We start from the raw sequence: 12978 nt of genomic DNA on the forward strand, positions 1-12978 counted from the left end.
ACCCGCCGGCGGTCGTTACTCCTGGCGGGATCAAGACTGGCCCCACATATCAATACTAGTCTTTTCTACGCACTTTGTCCTCACTCATGCGCACCCGGGATCAACTTCCCTGTTCGAATGGGCTCCCGGAAAAGAAGGAATTCCTTATAGATATGAGTAGTCTATCATCCTAATAAGCCAGGCTATCACATATGTCCAATTGAAATCAATGCCGAGTTTTTGCGTAAAACCTTGTGCTACGAGCCTTGCTTTATATCTCACCACCTCATTGTTCTCATTCCGTTTCCGGAGGAAAACCCATTTGAATCCCACAGGGAAAATATTGGGAGGTGTAGGTATTGCTTCAGTGAATACCTTCCTTTTGTTAAGCGAGGCAATTTCTGCTTGGATTGCATCCTTCCATTTAGGCCAGTCGGAGCGCCTTTGGCACTCGACGATAGACTTTGGATCATGATCAGTGATAAGGATATCTGCAATCTTTTCAGCAAAATATATGTCGACAGTCGTAGACTTGCGGTCAAATGATTCTCCAGAATCAACATAGTTGATGGAAATTTCTTGCACCCCTAGAGACTCTTCGTTATTTCCCAATACGATTGAGTCTAGGTGTTCCGATGTTCCAGCTAGTTTGTGCACACTGGAGCTGGGTTGTGAAGGTTGCCCTTCTACTGGGTGTAAACTACCCATAAGGTGTTTATCAACGTTGAGTTGACTTGCATTTATTGATTTTGAGGATTTTCTCCTCTCTCTCCTTTGCTGCTTGCGAGAAGCAGGTTCCGGGTCAGAGGCCGTACTACTCCCCCTCTTTTTAGGAACAGGGAGTTGAGTGGTTTTAGTTGGTACCTCCACTCTTTCGGGCGCATTCCTGGCTGGAATCAAGGATTTTGTAACACCTTTTAGATCAGTAAATGAATCTGGCAGATTATTTGCAAGATGTTGCAAATTGATAATTTTCCGAACTTGTAGTTCGGTCTCTTGAGTACGTGGATCAGAGGTTGAAATGGCAATGGCATTCCAATCAATTTCCGGGCATTCTTTCTGGTACTTGAAATCTCCCCCTAATGCCGGAAAATGTTCCTCGTCAAAAATGCAATCAGCGTGACGGGCTGTGAATAGGTCCCCAGTAAGGGGTTCCAGGTACTTGATAATCGACGGCGATTTGTACCCCACATAGATCCCAAGTTTCCTGTGTGGGCCCATGGATGTCCGCTGTGGTGGTGAGATTGGGACGTACGTAGCACATCCGAACTTACGCAGATGGGAAATGCTGGGAGGATTTCCACGTACTAATTGCAGAGGGAAAGTACTGTGATATGCAGTAGGTCGCAATTGGATTAAGTCAGCAGCGTGTAAAATTGCATGACCCCAACACGAAGTTGGCAAGCTGCAATTCATTAACAAAGGTCTTGCAATGAGTTTGATCCTTTTAATTAGAGATTCAGCCAAACCATTTTGAGTATGGACGTATAGGACAGAGTGCTGAACTTCTATCCCCAAGGTCATGCAATAGTCATTGAAAGCATGTGAAGAGAATTCTGCAGCATTGTCCATGCAAATTGATTTAATCCGATTTTCTGGATAATGGGCCTGTAACTTAATTACTTCCCGTATTATCTTGGCAAATGCATGGTTTCGTGCTGATAACGTGTTGTAATCTAAACGAGAGAGAAGTAAAAAGAATCAACTGTCTGTCTTATTCCTTGATGATGGACACTTATATGCCAGGGGAAAGGCGGTTCCTGAAGGCGACGCTCCAGGAAGGATATGTCGGTTCCGCATCGTGGGAGAGATCCATGTGCGGTTACAAGTAGGGATTATTTAATTAATTACATAATTAATTAAATTCTAACACTTTAGATCACAAGAATTATACGACGTTGTAATTAAAATGCTTTATCAGTCAATCTATGTGGCTACAATTCACTTGTATAATTTGGATATGCAGTACCAGAGACCAACTAATTGAATTTAATGTTATTTTTCTAATGCAAGTCTGTTCATAATAATGCTTAAGCCAGATACAATTATCAGATCTTTTTTGTCCTGTTATCAAGATGATCTTTTATCGTGTCAAACATATGGTTATTTACTCGAGGAGAGAGAGGGAGGGAGAGACAAACCTTCGAACCACATTCAAACATGTTTTCGTTGTGTGAGCACTGAGGTCATTGTCGGGAACAGACATGTGATGCCATGTGAAACTAAAAGACATGGACCTATTAAGGTCTTGAGTTGTGGTTATTGGGTTAAAAATGTGTGTTATTTTCTTTCCCGTTGCAACGCACGGGCTTTTTTGCTAGTGTTATTATAAAGAAGATTAGATTGGACGTACACGTCGGCCACCTTAACCATAGAATAGGGCTGACAGCAACATATTCCTCCCACTCGATGCAGCGCAGGAGGTGCGTCCAGATCGGTCGACCCACGAACCCTCTCCCCGACCAGACCGCCCACGACGTGGACCAGAACAACAGACCAGGCGACGCCGACTTGGCACGATCCATCCAAGCAGGAGCAGGAATCTATACATGCATACATGTCGGAGGCGGCGTTCCCACGGCCGTGCGCGGCAGCCTCGACGACGGCTGTGCGGAGGAACGCGCCAAGCAGAGCAGAGCAGAGCAGGTGACGACGGCCAGACGAGGCCACGGCATCACACGGCGGCAGCGGCAACACCGTAGTGGCAGCAGTGGTGGTGCGATCACGGCGCTGGTGATGGATGGATCGACCGGAAACGATGCTACGAGGAAGAAAGCGAGTGGGCGTGGGGGCCGGGGCCGGGGCCGGCCGGTCGAATCGCCGGGGGGCAGGGCAGCAGAGTGGGAGGTGTCTAGAGCGCCACCGCACCATGCCACCATCTGACATGATGGTGGCCCGGGCCTGCTCGACTGGACTCGGATTGGATCTGGACGCGTCGCCGTCGGGTCGGCCGGCTCGAGCAACGGGTTCACCGCTGGCCGGTTCGAGATCCGTCGCCGATCGACGGGGATTTCCGGCGGTAGTTTATTACTATGCCAGAAACCCCGGCGTCTTTGCGTTCCGGCCGCCTTTGCGTTCCGGCCACTTTAACCCCGGCGTCCCAGTAAACCTCTCTTCCCATCGATTGATCTCTAGTCTACTCATCAGGACCACCAGATGATCCGGGCTCGGGATTTGGCCAAGGGAAAGGAAAAGCAGCACGCGTGGGCCAGACGGGCGGGTGAGGGCCGCCCCCACCCCAACCCCAACCCACACCCCCCCTACAACGCGCCATCATTTCCTCGACCCTGTAGGCAGGGGATGCTCCCGTCGTCAAGTTTCATCGACTTTATTTATTAGTAGCAAACGGCCCCGGGCTCCACGGGCATGATCGCCGAACGCCTTTTCAATTGCACTACTGTCTAGCGGATGCGTCTAGAGGAACATCCAAGTTTCCTGGATTCTTTTCGTGTTTTTATCAGCGTGGGAAATCTGGAGTTAACCGTGCCAGGAACGCTTCAGGCTCGAAAGAAGCACCTCCATATTTGAACTGCAAAAAATGTCTTATATTTAGGTACGTACTATATACATTCTCGTGGGGATAGTAGAGCTCCGTGCGATGCCGAGTTTTTTTTTTTTTTTTACTTTGCTCGTTGTGAGAGGAACAACTTTCATTGCGCATTCCATGGAGCGGTGAGTTTCAAAGAAAACAAAAAAAAGGAAGATGATTAAATAAATCCTACAAAGAAAAGAAGTCCTGCGTGGTTTTTTTGGTTCATGATCACATAACAAATGAATTTTATGAGATATGATTTACTTGGGTTTCTTTGTACTTTCTAGCGTTAGAGTTTTGGACTTGGGAGTATGGCGAATGCTTTGAGCTCGAAAATACAAGAATAGTTTTTGGACCGATCATCGCCCCTTTGCAATAATTGAATAACGAAAATACATCAGTTCCAACCCAGAATGAGGCTAGAAGGACATGGGAAAGGGGAGAACGAGTGTAGCACCAGCGGGAAACCCATTGTAGGTACGCCTGAATGTATCAAAAATATGATCTGTTTTGTGGTAATTAAGTTTTCCAATATGTGACCATGAATCAAACATGATGAAAAAAAATCTGGTTAATTTGTTGTACTGTCCTTGGTGGAACAAGGGAATATAGCCACAAAAAAATAGAGTAGATGATTAAATTCGACAATGAAAAAAAATGCTCACCGTGCTTTATCAGCCCATGGGATTATATAAATTGTTTCTTTAATAAGTTGTGTTTTTTTTTTCAAAAAATCTAGGAGACTAGGCATGAATTCGCTCATGAACACTAGTGCAATCCGAGAGTTCTTTCTCCGCCTTTCTTTAAAAGGCATATATTTATCTTGTTAATCAATGAAACACCTTGTTCATACAATTTGTGGACCCGGCGTTTAGACATCTATTGTGGAAAGTAGGCTTCAACAAGACTTGAATATAAATTTATTGATAAATAAATGTAATTTATACGTTTGTACCTTTGTAAAATTCTAGTGTTTGACACAAGAAATTAGATCACATGTGAAAACTACTGTGGATAATAGGATTTCTAAAATACAAGCACAACGAGACAGATGAGAATTAAAAACATGTTGTGTTGAAATTGAAAATACACAAATATAAAATATAAATTGTCTAATTTCATCATAGAGAAACACAAATATAATAAAATCCACCCTTTATCAAAAAAGAGAAACACAAATATAATAAAATCCACCCTTTATCAAAAAAGAGAAACACAAATATATAATATATAATATGTTTCGTAAAAAAATATATTAAATTTTCATGGGGTTTGGGCCAATGTAATTTGACCTCTCAAATATAGTGCAATTGAATCTTTCGTATGACACCGACAAAACAAATCATTTGTATGAGATACAACAAGCATATTAATCAATAATCCTAAAAAGCCAAAAGGATACAGAGGTTTCGTCGAAGCAAATAGACCAGAAATAACAAACATCATTAGAGTAGTGTGTATGATACATGGCATGGTTGTTAGCAAATACTCCCTCCCTTCGGAAATACCTGTCCTAGGAATGGATGAATCTAGACTTATTTTAGTTATAGATACATTCAATATATCTATTTTTAGGACAAGTATTTCCGGACGAAGGGAGTAGAAAGTTGGTTGTTAGCAAATAGAAAGTTGACTATCAACGATAAGGTCTCGAGGTGAAATGATATAGAGGACACATCATTTTGGATTAAAATCTATCACTCTATCCTTTCTGCTCAGAAAATTCAAAAGGGAGTAAAAAGCACCAGACAAATAATTGGTGATGAAAAAGCCATTAGGCCACCGTGCATTTCTGCTTTGCGGTCAGAAAAGAGAAGCAGCAGGGACCTGCTTTTGGCTAGCCACTCAACACGAGGTGCTCCCTGCACATTCACCTGGCTAATTGATAAATCAAGCTTGAGCCCACCTCCTTCAGCTAGCTCAATTATAACACCACTGCCAGCAGCCCTCATCACCCAGCTGCCCCCGGCACCCTTTCCTCTCCTTCACACTCTACACCCGCAACCACAAGCACACCACCAACAAGCTCGCCGGTCGCCATGGAGAAGTGCAGATCGGTGCCGCACGAGCACGCGGCGGCGTACTACGGGTGCGGCGGCGGGTACGACTACGAGGACGTGGGCCGTGGCGGCGGTGGCACGGCGGTCAAGTCGTACAGCTTCAACGGCCCCAGCGCCGGCGACGACCCGGAGGCGAAGCGGCGGCGGCGGGTGGCGTCGTACAACGTGTTCGCCTCGCAGGCCCGGCTCAAGTCCTCCGTCCGTGGCAGCTTCAAGTGGCTCAAGTCCAAGCTCTCCGACGTCCGCTACGGTGGCCTCTGAAACTTTTTCCTCCCAGCCTCCAACGAACCCTCCATGAACCGAACCTCTACTACATATACGTGCATATGCATGAAGGAGTGTGTATGTGTGTGTGCTACTGCTGCTGCTGCTGCTGCTGCTATACGTGCAGGCATGGCCCCCAAGTTGCTGCATATAGGTGTGTACTGTTTAATCACATGCCGTATTTGTGCATGTATGAACTGCTGCTGCGTGTGTGTGATGCTAAGTTGCTGCATGGTTAACTGCTGGATCCATCCATGGATCGGTCTATGTGTTTTTGGTTGCCTTTTTTGAGACGCTAAGAACGGTGGTTGTACTCTTATATCCTCCTTAAGCTGCAGATCAAGATGTATCAAGCCATGCTCTCTGTTTTTCCTCTATGAAAAATCTGTGTTCTCCTTTATCGAAGAATGAAAAATCTGTTCTCTCTTTTTGTTACTCCTTTCTTGTTCATTGCATAGTCTCTACAACTACGTGTGATCCTGAGTCGCCGTATGGCTGACTGATGGATCGGTCTGTGTTCTTGTTTCCCTTGTGACTTGTGAGAAGGGGAAAGGTAGAGTGGTTGACAGTCATAATTAAGGTTCTTGTTTGAAGAGCTGTGGTTGTATCCTGCATTCCTGCTTAGTTTGAGAAGTAAGTTGCATAGATGTATTATTTTGAGTTGGAGTGGGGGACCTTTTTGTGGTTGGTGCGTGTCCTTGATCAGTTATGGTTGGTTCTGCAGAAGTTAGATTGAATAGTTTCCCTTCATAATTCAATCTGTTACGGAGTACAAGTATATATGGTCAAGAGCCCCTACAATTGTGGCACGCATGCGACTAACACTCTAGATCCTACAAAGTAGGAGTGACTACAACACACGTTACAATGTGTACACTTTTACAATTTGCAACACTGTTGGTGGCGACTGATGAGATCTGCAGTTCTGCCAAACTGAAGGCTATGAAAGTCGCCACCAACAGTGTTGCAAACATGATAGTATACTAAGTACTGTACTTACTAGTTAAAGATCACTGATAACATAAATTCATTCTTCAAACTAAACCTGAAATATTACAGCAGCTATAGCGGGATCAATCATGAACTGAACGACCATCATTTTCACCTAAAATAATCCTCTCATTCATCCGCAAATGGATATTTATTGATAGATGTACTATGTAGCAGTCTACAAATCTGGGGTTTCTCCATGGGACGGTTGCAGTTCAGTCACAGCAGGTCGGTAACAACAGAGGTACCCTGAACAGTTTCTGTTGCAATTTTCATCTGTTGAAACCCACACAACGATCCACAACAAACGGGCTGCGCGGCATGGATCACGTCACCGAGAGCATGAGAAATAGCGTAGAGATTAAGAACTGCTCTTGGTCTTGTTTCAGACAAAAAAGAAGCTGCTCTTGGTCTGACTGAATGTGTTTGTGGCGCTGAATTCTGGTTCAGGTAGAAGATGCTACACGGTGCGCAAAGATGGACGTTCTTGATGTGAAACTTGTGATGCGGAGTACTACTATAGAGGTACTGAACTTGTGATGTATAAATTGTAATATTACCTCTTTGTTATGAGATCCGGCATTGTAGACCTTGGGTTCGTCTCATCTCTGCTTCTGCTCGGCTCTCTGCTTGCTGTCCCTTCGCCTGTGGGAACGCTGCCTCAGTCTTGGCCTGTATGGAGCAGAGCACAAAACCATCCAGCCAAAAAACATTCAGAGAAATAATACTACCAGTACTAGTACATAGCAAGCTCAACCCAAAGGTTTTCCAGTCATGTTCTGAAGCATGTGATGTGAGGCGATGTCAACCACGACGCGGTTGTGGCGGTTGCATCCGTGCATTTGAACGGACGCCGGAAAGTGTGACTCCGCCTCTCCAACATCCACCGCCTCCCGCGCCCGCTACCTTGCACAACGGGCATGCCGCGCCATGATATCATCCTCGCACTGGCCCGCACGCCAACGGAGGGGTTGGTACTCTACCATGATGAGTTTTATGACAAAAAGTTATTGGTTATGATGCTAGAAAAAGTGTTTGGAATTATCATTGATCAATTATACATTAACCTGGCATTCACACGTCAAAAATTATCTTTAGTTGCCACTTACATACACACGACCTAAACCCTAAACCCTAAACCCGATATGTCCTAAACGTATCTATAATTTTTGATGTCCCATGCTTATTTTCTACCATTTATCCTATGTTTTTTACTACGGTTTTATGATTTATTGGGACTAACCTATTAGTAGTTGCAAAAATGCACAAATTCTTGTTTTACACTTTGATGTGTAGAAATAATTGGAAATTGGCCGAAAAAACGCAAAAGGAGCCTTGTTGGAAGAGGACTTTGACTTTCCTAAAATCTGTACACCAATAGTTTTTAGAGATGTCAGTTTTACCCCCGAAGACGACATTAAATGGAAGAAAAAGTTAAAACTACAAAAGTGTTGGAAATTTTATGGCATTGATTTGGACTACAGATTTGTCCAAAACGAAGTTCGAATGCGATCTCTAGACCTGTTTACTAGAGGAAAATATCTGATTACGGGATAACGAGAATTGATGCCGTGATTGAGTCCAATTCTTACCATACTTGATATATTCGGCAAACCATGACTTTGGGGACTCATGGGGCCGTGAGGAGGTTCTGAAGGTGCCCAAGAGCCATTGAATTAAGGGTTCATCCATCGAAGGGACATAAAGCACCACAGAGTCATATATAAGGAAAGGAAAACCCTAATTTCGAAGCATCCACTAAAAGCCACGAATTTGCCTCAGGGGGTGTTTGGTTACAGGGACTTATTAGGGACTTGAAACTTATAAGTCCCTTTTAAGTCCCATCTAAACCAAACAGGAGGGACTTATAGGGACTTAAAGTAGTCATTTGGGACTTATGAAATAAGACTCTCAAGTAGAGACTTATAGGGACTTATAGTTGTAGTATGGTTTTAAAGGGACTTATAAGTCGTAGAAACCAAACAGGTAGAAACTTTTTAGAGACTTAGGACTTATAAGTTGGGACTAAAAAAAAATCCTAGGACTTAAGAACCAATCAGGGCCTCCCCGGTTAAGTAGTCTTTCTTGGCAGCTGCATATAAATTTTGGTAGGTGTTGGTAATGACCGGCAATTAGTAGTTGCCAATCCATCAAGTATTTTTGCTCCTTGATCTGCATACTAATTTAATGGATAAATGTATTTGTTTCCCAATGGTAGAACTGATCACATCATGAAAATCCTTATCAACTCCTAGCAAAATGACACCTCACCAACCAACATGTGTCAACATGAAGGGGACCATCTCTCTCACGAGTTTGTCCGTAGCTCTGGCACCTCTCAGAGCCAACTAAGAACTCGCAAAACTGAAATGAATACCGCCCATGTGGATGTGCATACGGCATCCTACAATTGACAATTCACAACCTCGGGTCTCTTTGTATATGATTCATCATTGTTTTTCCTTTTCGTGCTGGGATGTGAAGAAACCAAGCCACGACCTCCTCAGAAACCAAGTCTTCGTGCTTTGCTTCCCTTTGCTCTGACCGATCCTACGCTGGCACAAACTCTGCCTCACGCTTGCGAGCTGGTCCAAGAGCAATGGCGCCGTCCAAGAAGGTGCTGATGCTGTGCGGCGACTACATGGAGGACTACGAGGCGGCCGTGCCCTTCTACGCGCTGGCCGGCCTGGGCGTCGCCGTCCACTGCGCCGCGCCGGGCAAGGCCCCCGGCGACCCCTGCCCCACCGCCGTGCACGACTTCCTCGGCTACGACCTCTACACGGAGCTCCCCGGCCACCGCTTCCGCGTCACCGCCGACTTCGCCGCCGCGGCGGCCGACCCGTCCTCGTACGACGCGCTCGTCGTCCCGGGCGGCCGCTTCGTGGAGCAGCTCAGCGTTGACCCCGAGGCGGTCGCGCTCGTCCGGGCGTTCGCGGCCGAGCTGCGCAGGCCGGTCCTGCTCACGTGCCACAGCCAGGTCCTCCTCGCCGCCGCGGGCGCCATGGCCGGCGTCCGGTGCACCGCCTTCTTCAGCCTGCGGCCCGTGGTGGAGCTGGCCGGCGGGACCTGGGTCGATCCCGATCCCTTCAGCCTCTGCGTCGCCGATGGCCACGTCCTGACCGCCATCGGGTGGCCCGCGCACGGCGAGATCATCGCGCAGCTCCTGCGTGCCATGGGCGCGCGAGTCCACGGCGGGCGCGGCCAGGGCGTCCTCTTCCTCTGCGGCGTGAGCTAGCCACATCTCCCCCTCTCCCCTCCCTCCGTTCTTGAAACATCTGGAGTTACTAATTGTGGTGTGATGAACTGATGATCGGCACAACAGGACTACGTGGACGACTACGAGGCGAACGTGCCCTTCCGCGCGCTGGCCGGCGTGGGATGCCGCGTGGAGGCGGCGTGCCCGACGAAGCGCAAGGGCGAGGCGTGCGTCACGGCGATCTACGAAGACGTCGCCGGCGCAGCACCCGGCACGGTGAGCGACGAGAAGCGCGGGCATAACTTCGCGATGACCGTGGACTGGGCCGACATCGACGTCGACGACTACGAGTGCGTGGTCGTGCCCGGCGGCCGCTCGCCGGAGCTGCTGGTGACCAAAGAGGAGGCGGTGGCGCTGGTGGCGAAGTTCGCCGCCAAGGGGAAGGTGGTCGGCAGCATCGACCAGGGCCACCTCGTCCTCGCCGCGGCGGGGCTCCTCAAGGGCAAGAGGTGCGCGAGCGGGGTGCCCATGAGGGTGATCTCCAACCTCGCCGGTGCGGTGGGCGTGGAGCCCGAAGGAGCGGTCGCCGACGGAAAGCTCGTGACGGCGGCGAGCTGGCCGGACCTTGCCGAGTTCATAGCTCACCTCGTGGATCTCTTAGGCATCACCGTCTCCTTCTGAATCTGAAGATGCAACGCATCTTCTCCTCCGTCTGTAATAACTTGAGTGTGAACATTGTCACACTCTGCAGAGTTTAGATATTGTCCACGAGCTGTTATTAATGGCGCCAATGGCCATATGGTTCCTGTTAATCAACAACTATCAGAGGTGATCTACAATTGTTCTTGACCCTGAAGTTGTACGATTGATGATCTGAGTCTATATTTTGATCTGGAATGGAATATTTTCATTACGGCGCTGGATGAGGCGGCTGGTGCTGTTGATCTTTCAGCAGATAATTGGCTCCACAAATACTTCCTTGAGCCCTCACTTGAGCGCAGACCCTACACGTCGATCTGTAAAACAGTTCATGAAAAAACGATTTTGTAACAGTTTGCGAAAAAGCGATTTTATGAGCCGGCGTGGGTGAGGATAGAATCAGACCCCGCAAAAAAAAATCCGTAAAAAAAGATATTCATAGAAGATGTTTTTTTATGGATCGGCTATGCGGGGTCTGCTCGGGCGCCGCCGCATCGACCCGCAAACGGAAACCCTCCTTATTGACAGATTTGACAGCGATTCCGACAAATGAGTTCAAATTGAAACAATAAAACATAGTTCGCAATCATCCAAATTACAATAATTATTCAAATTATCGAAGCAAACTAAATAATTCAATACAAAATTTAAAATGGAATGGAAATGAAAATGAAAATAATACAAATCACACATGAGTTAAATAAAAATAAATGAAAAAATGGATGTGTTACTGCCCAACCCTTTGCGAGTGATGCTCAATGAGATTCTCGTGAACCTGAAAGTTAGTGTTTGTATTTTTAATCTCCTTCTAGGTCTGAATAAAAGCTCTAATGCGGTTAGGGTCTCTAGCTGGTTTGACACGGCTACCCACATTGTCGTAGAAGAACTCCAAGTTCATGCATCTCTTATCTTCGATAATCATATTGTGAAGAATAACACAACATGTCATGATGTTCTTTAAGGATCGCTTGTCCCCAAAACAAATAGGACCACGAACAACGACAAACCTAGATTGCAAAACCCCGAATGCTCTTACAATGTCTTTTCGGGCTGCCTCTTGTGCCCTTGCCAATTCACACTATTTCCTGGTTTGGGGCAAATAGCTCCTGTGCGACATCATTGAGGTGAATTGGATGGACAACGACATCGTTGGCTGAAATGGCTCACGTGCGACGTTTTCACAAGTGACAATAGCTAAGATAGGAATAACTGATAAAATGGCTGTCTGGCTGTTAACGGACGACGAGGTTAGGTTAGGACAACCCTTTTAGGACAGGGGTTATGTGCTCCGCCAGGTGGGACCTACTTTAGTTGCTACGCCGCTCGCGAGTTGACCCCTTCCGCTTGATTCTCCCCTGCTCGACGGCTCCCGCCGCCCTGTGCCTCTTCGCCGGTGGCGGCAGCGATTTTCTTTTGGGGGGCAGTGGATAGCCTTTCTCGACGGTGGAGGGGCTATCTCTGGTGAGTAATTTCGCAACCTAGCTCCATTCCCCACAATTTTGCAAGGATTTGTGGCCTCACACTCTGTTTCCCCCGCCGATTTGGAATGTAGATTCCTCGTAGATTCGTGTGTCGTGGACGGATTGAATGAGATGGAGGGAGGAGAGAGTACTTCTAACCGGTAACGCACCCTTCTTTAGCTGTTCTTGAACTCCATTTGTGCGTCGTCCCCTGCAGCACCTCACTTCACTGCCGCTTCCCCCTTCCCGCCATTGTCAAACAGGGGCAGGGGAGATTCTACGCCTACCTTCGCAATTACAGTAGAATTCTTTCCTTGTAAAGCCAAGCTAGTTGATGGTAGTGTCCAAGACATTCAGAGAGATACATTTGTTCGGTGTGATGTCGATTGTAGAGATATTGATCCACAGGAGTTGCAGAGCATGGAGGAGAAGGCCGTGAAGAATTTGGTGGAGAGAATTGGGGAGAGTATTGTTTGGGGTCCAGATCAAGAGGTATCACTGCTACCGTTCGACAATTGGAAGGGTTGTTATGTGAGAATCGAGGATGGGGAAGATATGGTAGCTGAAATTGATCGACAACAAGGTTGGACAAGCAAAGCTGCAACTTTTTATGCAGAGTTAATTGATCTGAAATCTGATTCCAAAGTTGGTTATGTGCAATAAAACATGGCTTCACAGATGGCAGATGCTGAGTGGTTTGCACAAAAGCAGATGTTGTTGCCGATGATTTCTGAGCTGACAGTAATAGGTGAAGAAAGAAGGCATGATGCTCATGAAGAAGAGGGCCACAATGGTGCT

At 46.9% G+C, this 12978-nt stretch overlaps 2 protein-coding genes across 2 annotated transcripts; both read left to right on the top strand.

The window, feature by feature from the left end:
• The first annotated feature begins 5420 nt into the window (after positions 1-5420).
• LOC123411612 lies at positions 5421-6270 on the top strand. The gene has a single exon (XM_045104576.1). The coding sequence runs from the start codon at positions 5551-5553 to the stop codon at positions 5830-5832; it is 282 nt and encodes a 93-aa protein (XP_044960511.1). The 5' UTR covers positions 5421-5550; the 3' UTR covers positions 5833-6270.
• A 2815-nt stretch (positions 6271-9085) lies between these two features.
• Positions 9086-10934, top strand: LOC123411912 (DJ-1 protein homolog E-like). Its single transcript, XM_045104868.1, has 2 exons — positions 9086-10051; positions 10148-10934. The coding sequence occupies exons 1-2, from the start codon at positions 9425-9427 to the stop codon at positions 10700-10702; spliced, it is 1182 nt and encodes a 393-aa protein (XP_044960803.1). The 5' UTR covers positions 9086-9424; the 3' UTR covers positions 10703-10934.
• The last annotated feature ends 2044 nt before the right edge of the window (positions 10935-12978 follow it).

Source organism: Hordeum vulgare, chromosome 7H (genome assembly GCF_904849725.1).
Source record: "Hordeum vulgare subsp. vulgare chromosome 7H, MorexV3_pseudomolecules_assembly, whole genome shotgun sequence".
NCBI classification, from domain to species: domain Eukaryota; kingdom Viridiplantae; phylum Streptophyta; class Magnoliopsida; order Poales; family Poaceae; genus Hordeum; species Hordeum vulgare.

Excerpts from the sequence above, each read along its gene's own strand:
- LOC123411912 (XM_045104868.1), top strand. The coding sequence starts at position 9,425 with ATGGCGCCGTCCAAGAAGGTGCTGATGCTGTGCGGCGACTACATGGAG. Across the intron at positions 10,052-10,147 it reads GCGTCCTCTTCCTCTGCGGC|GACTACGTGGACGACTACGA; the intron begins GTGAGCTAGCCA and ends TCGGCACAACAG.
- LOC123411612 (XM_045104576.1), top strand. The coding sequence starts at position 5,551 with ATGGAGAAGTGCAGATCGGTGCCGCACGAGCACGCGGCGGCGTACTAC.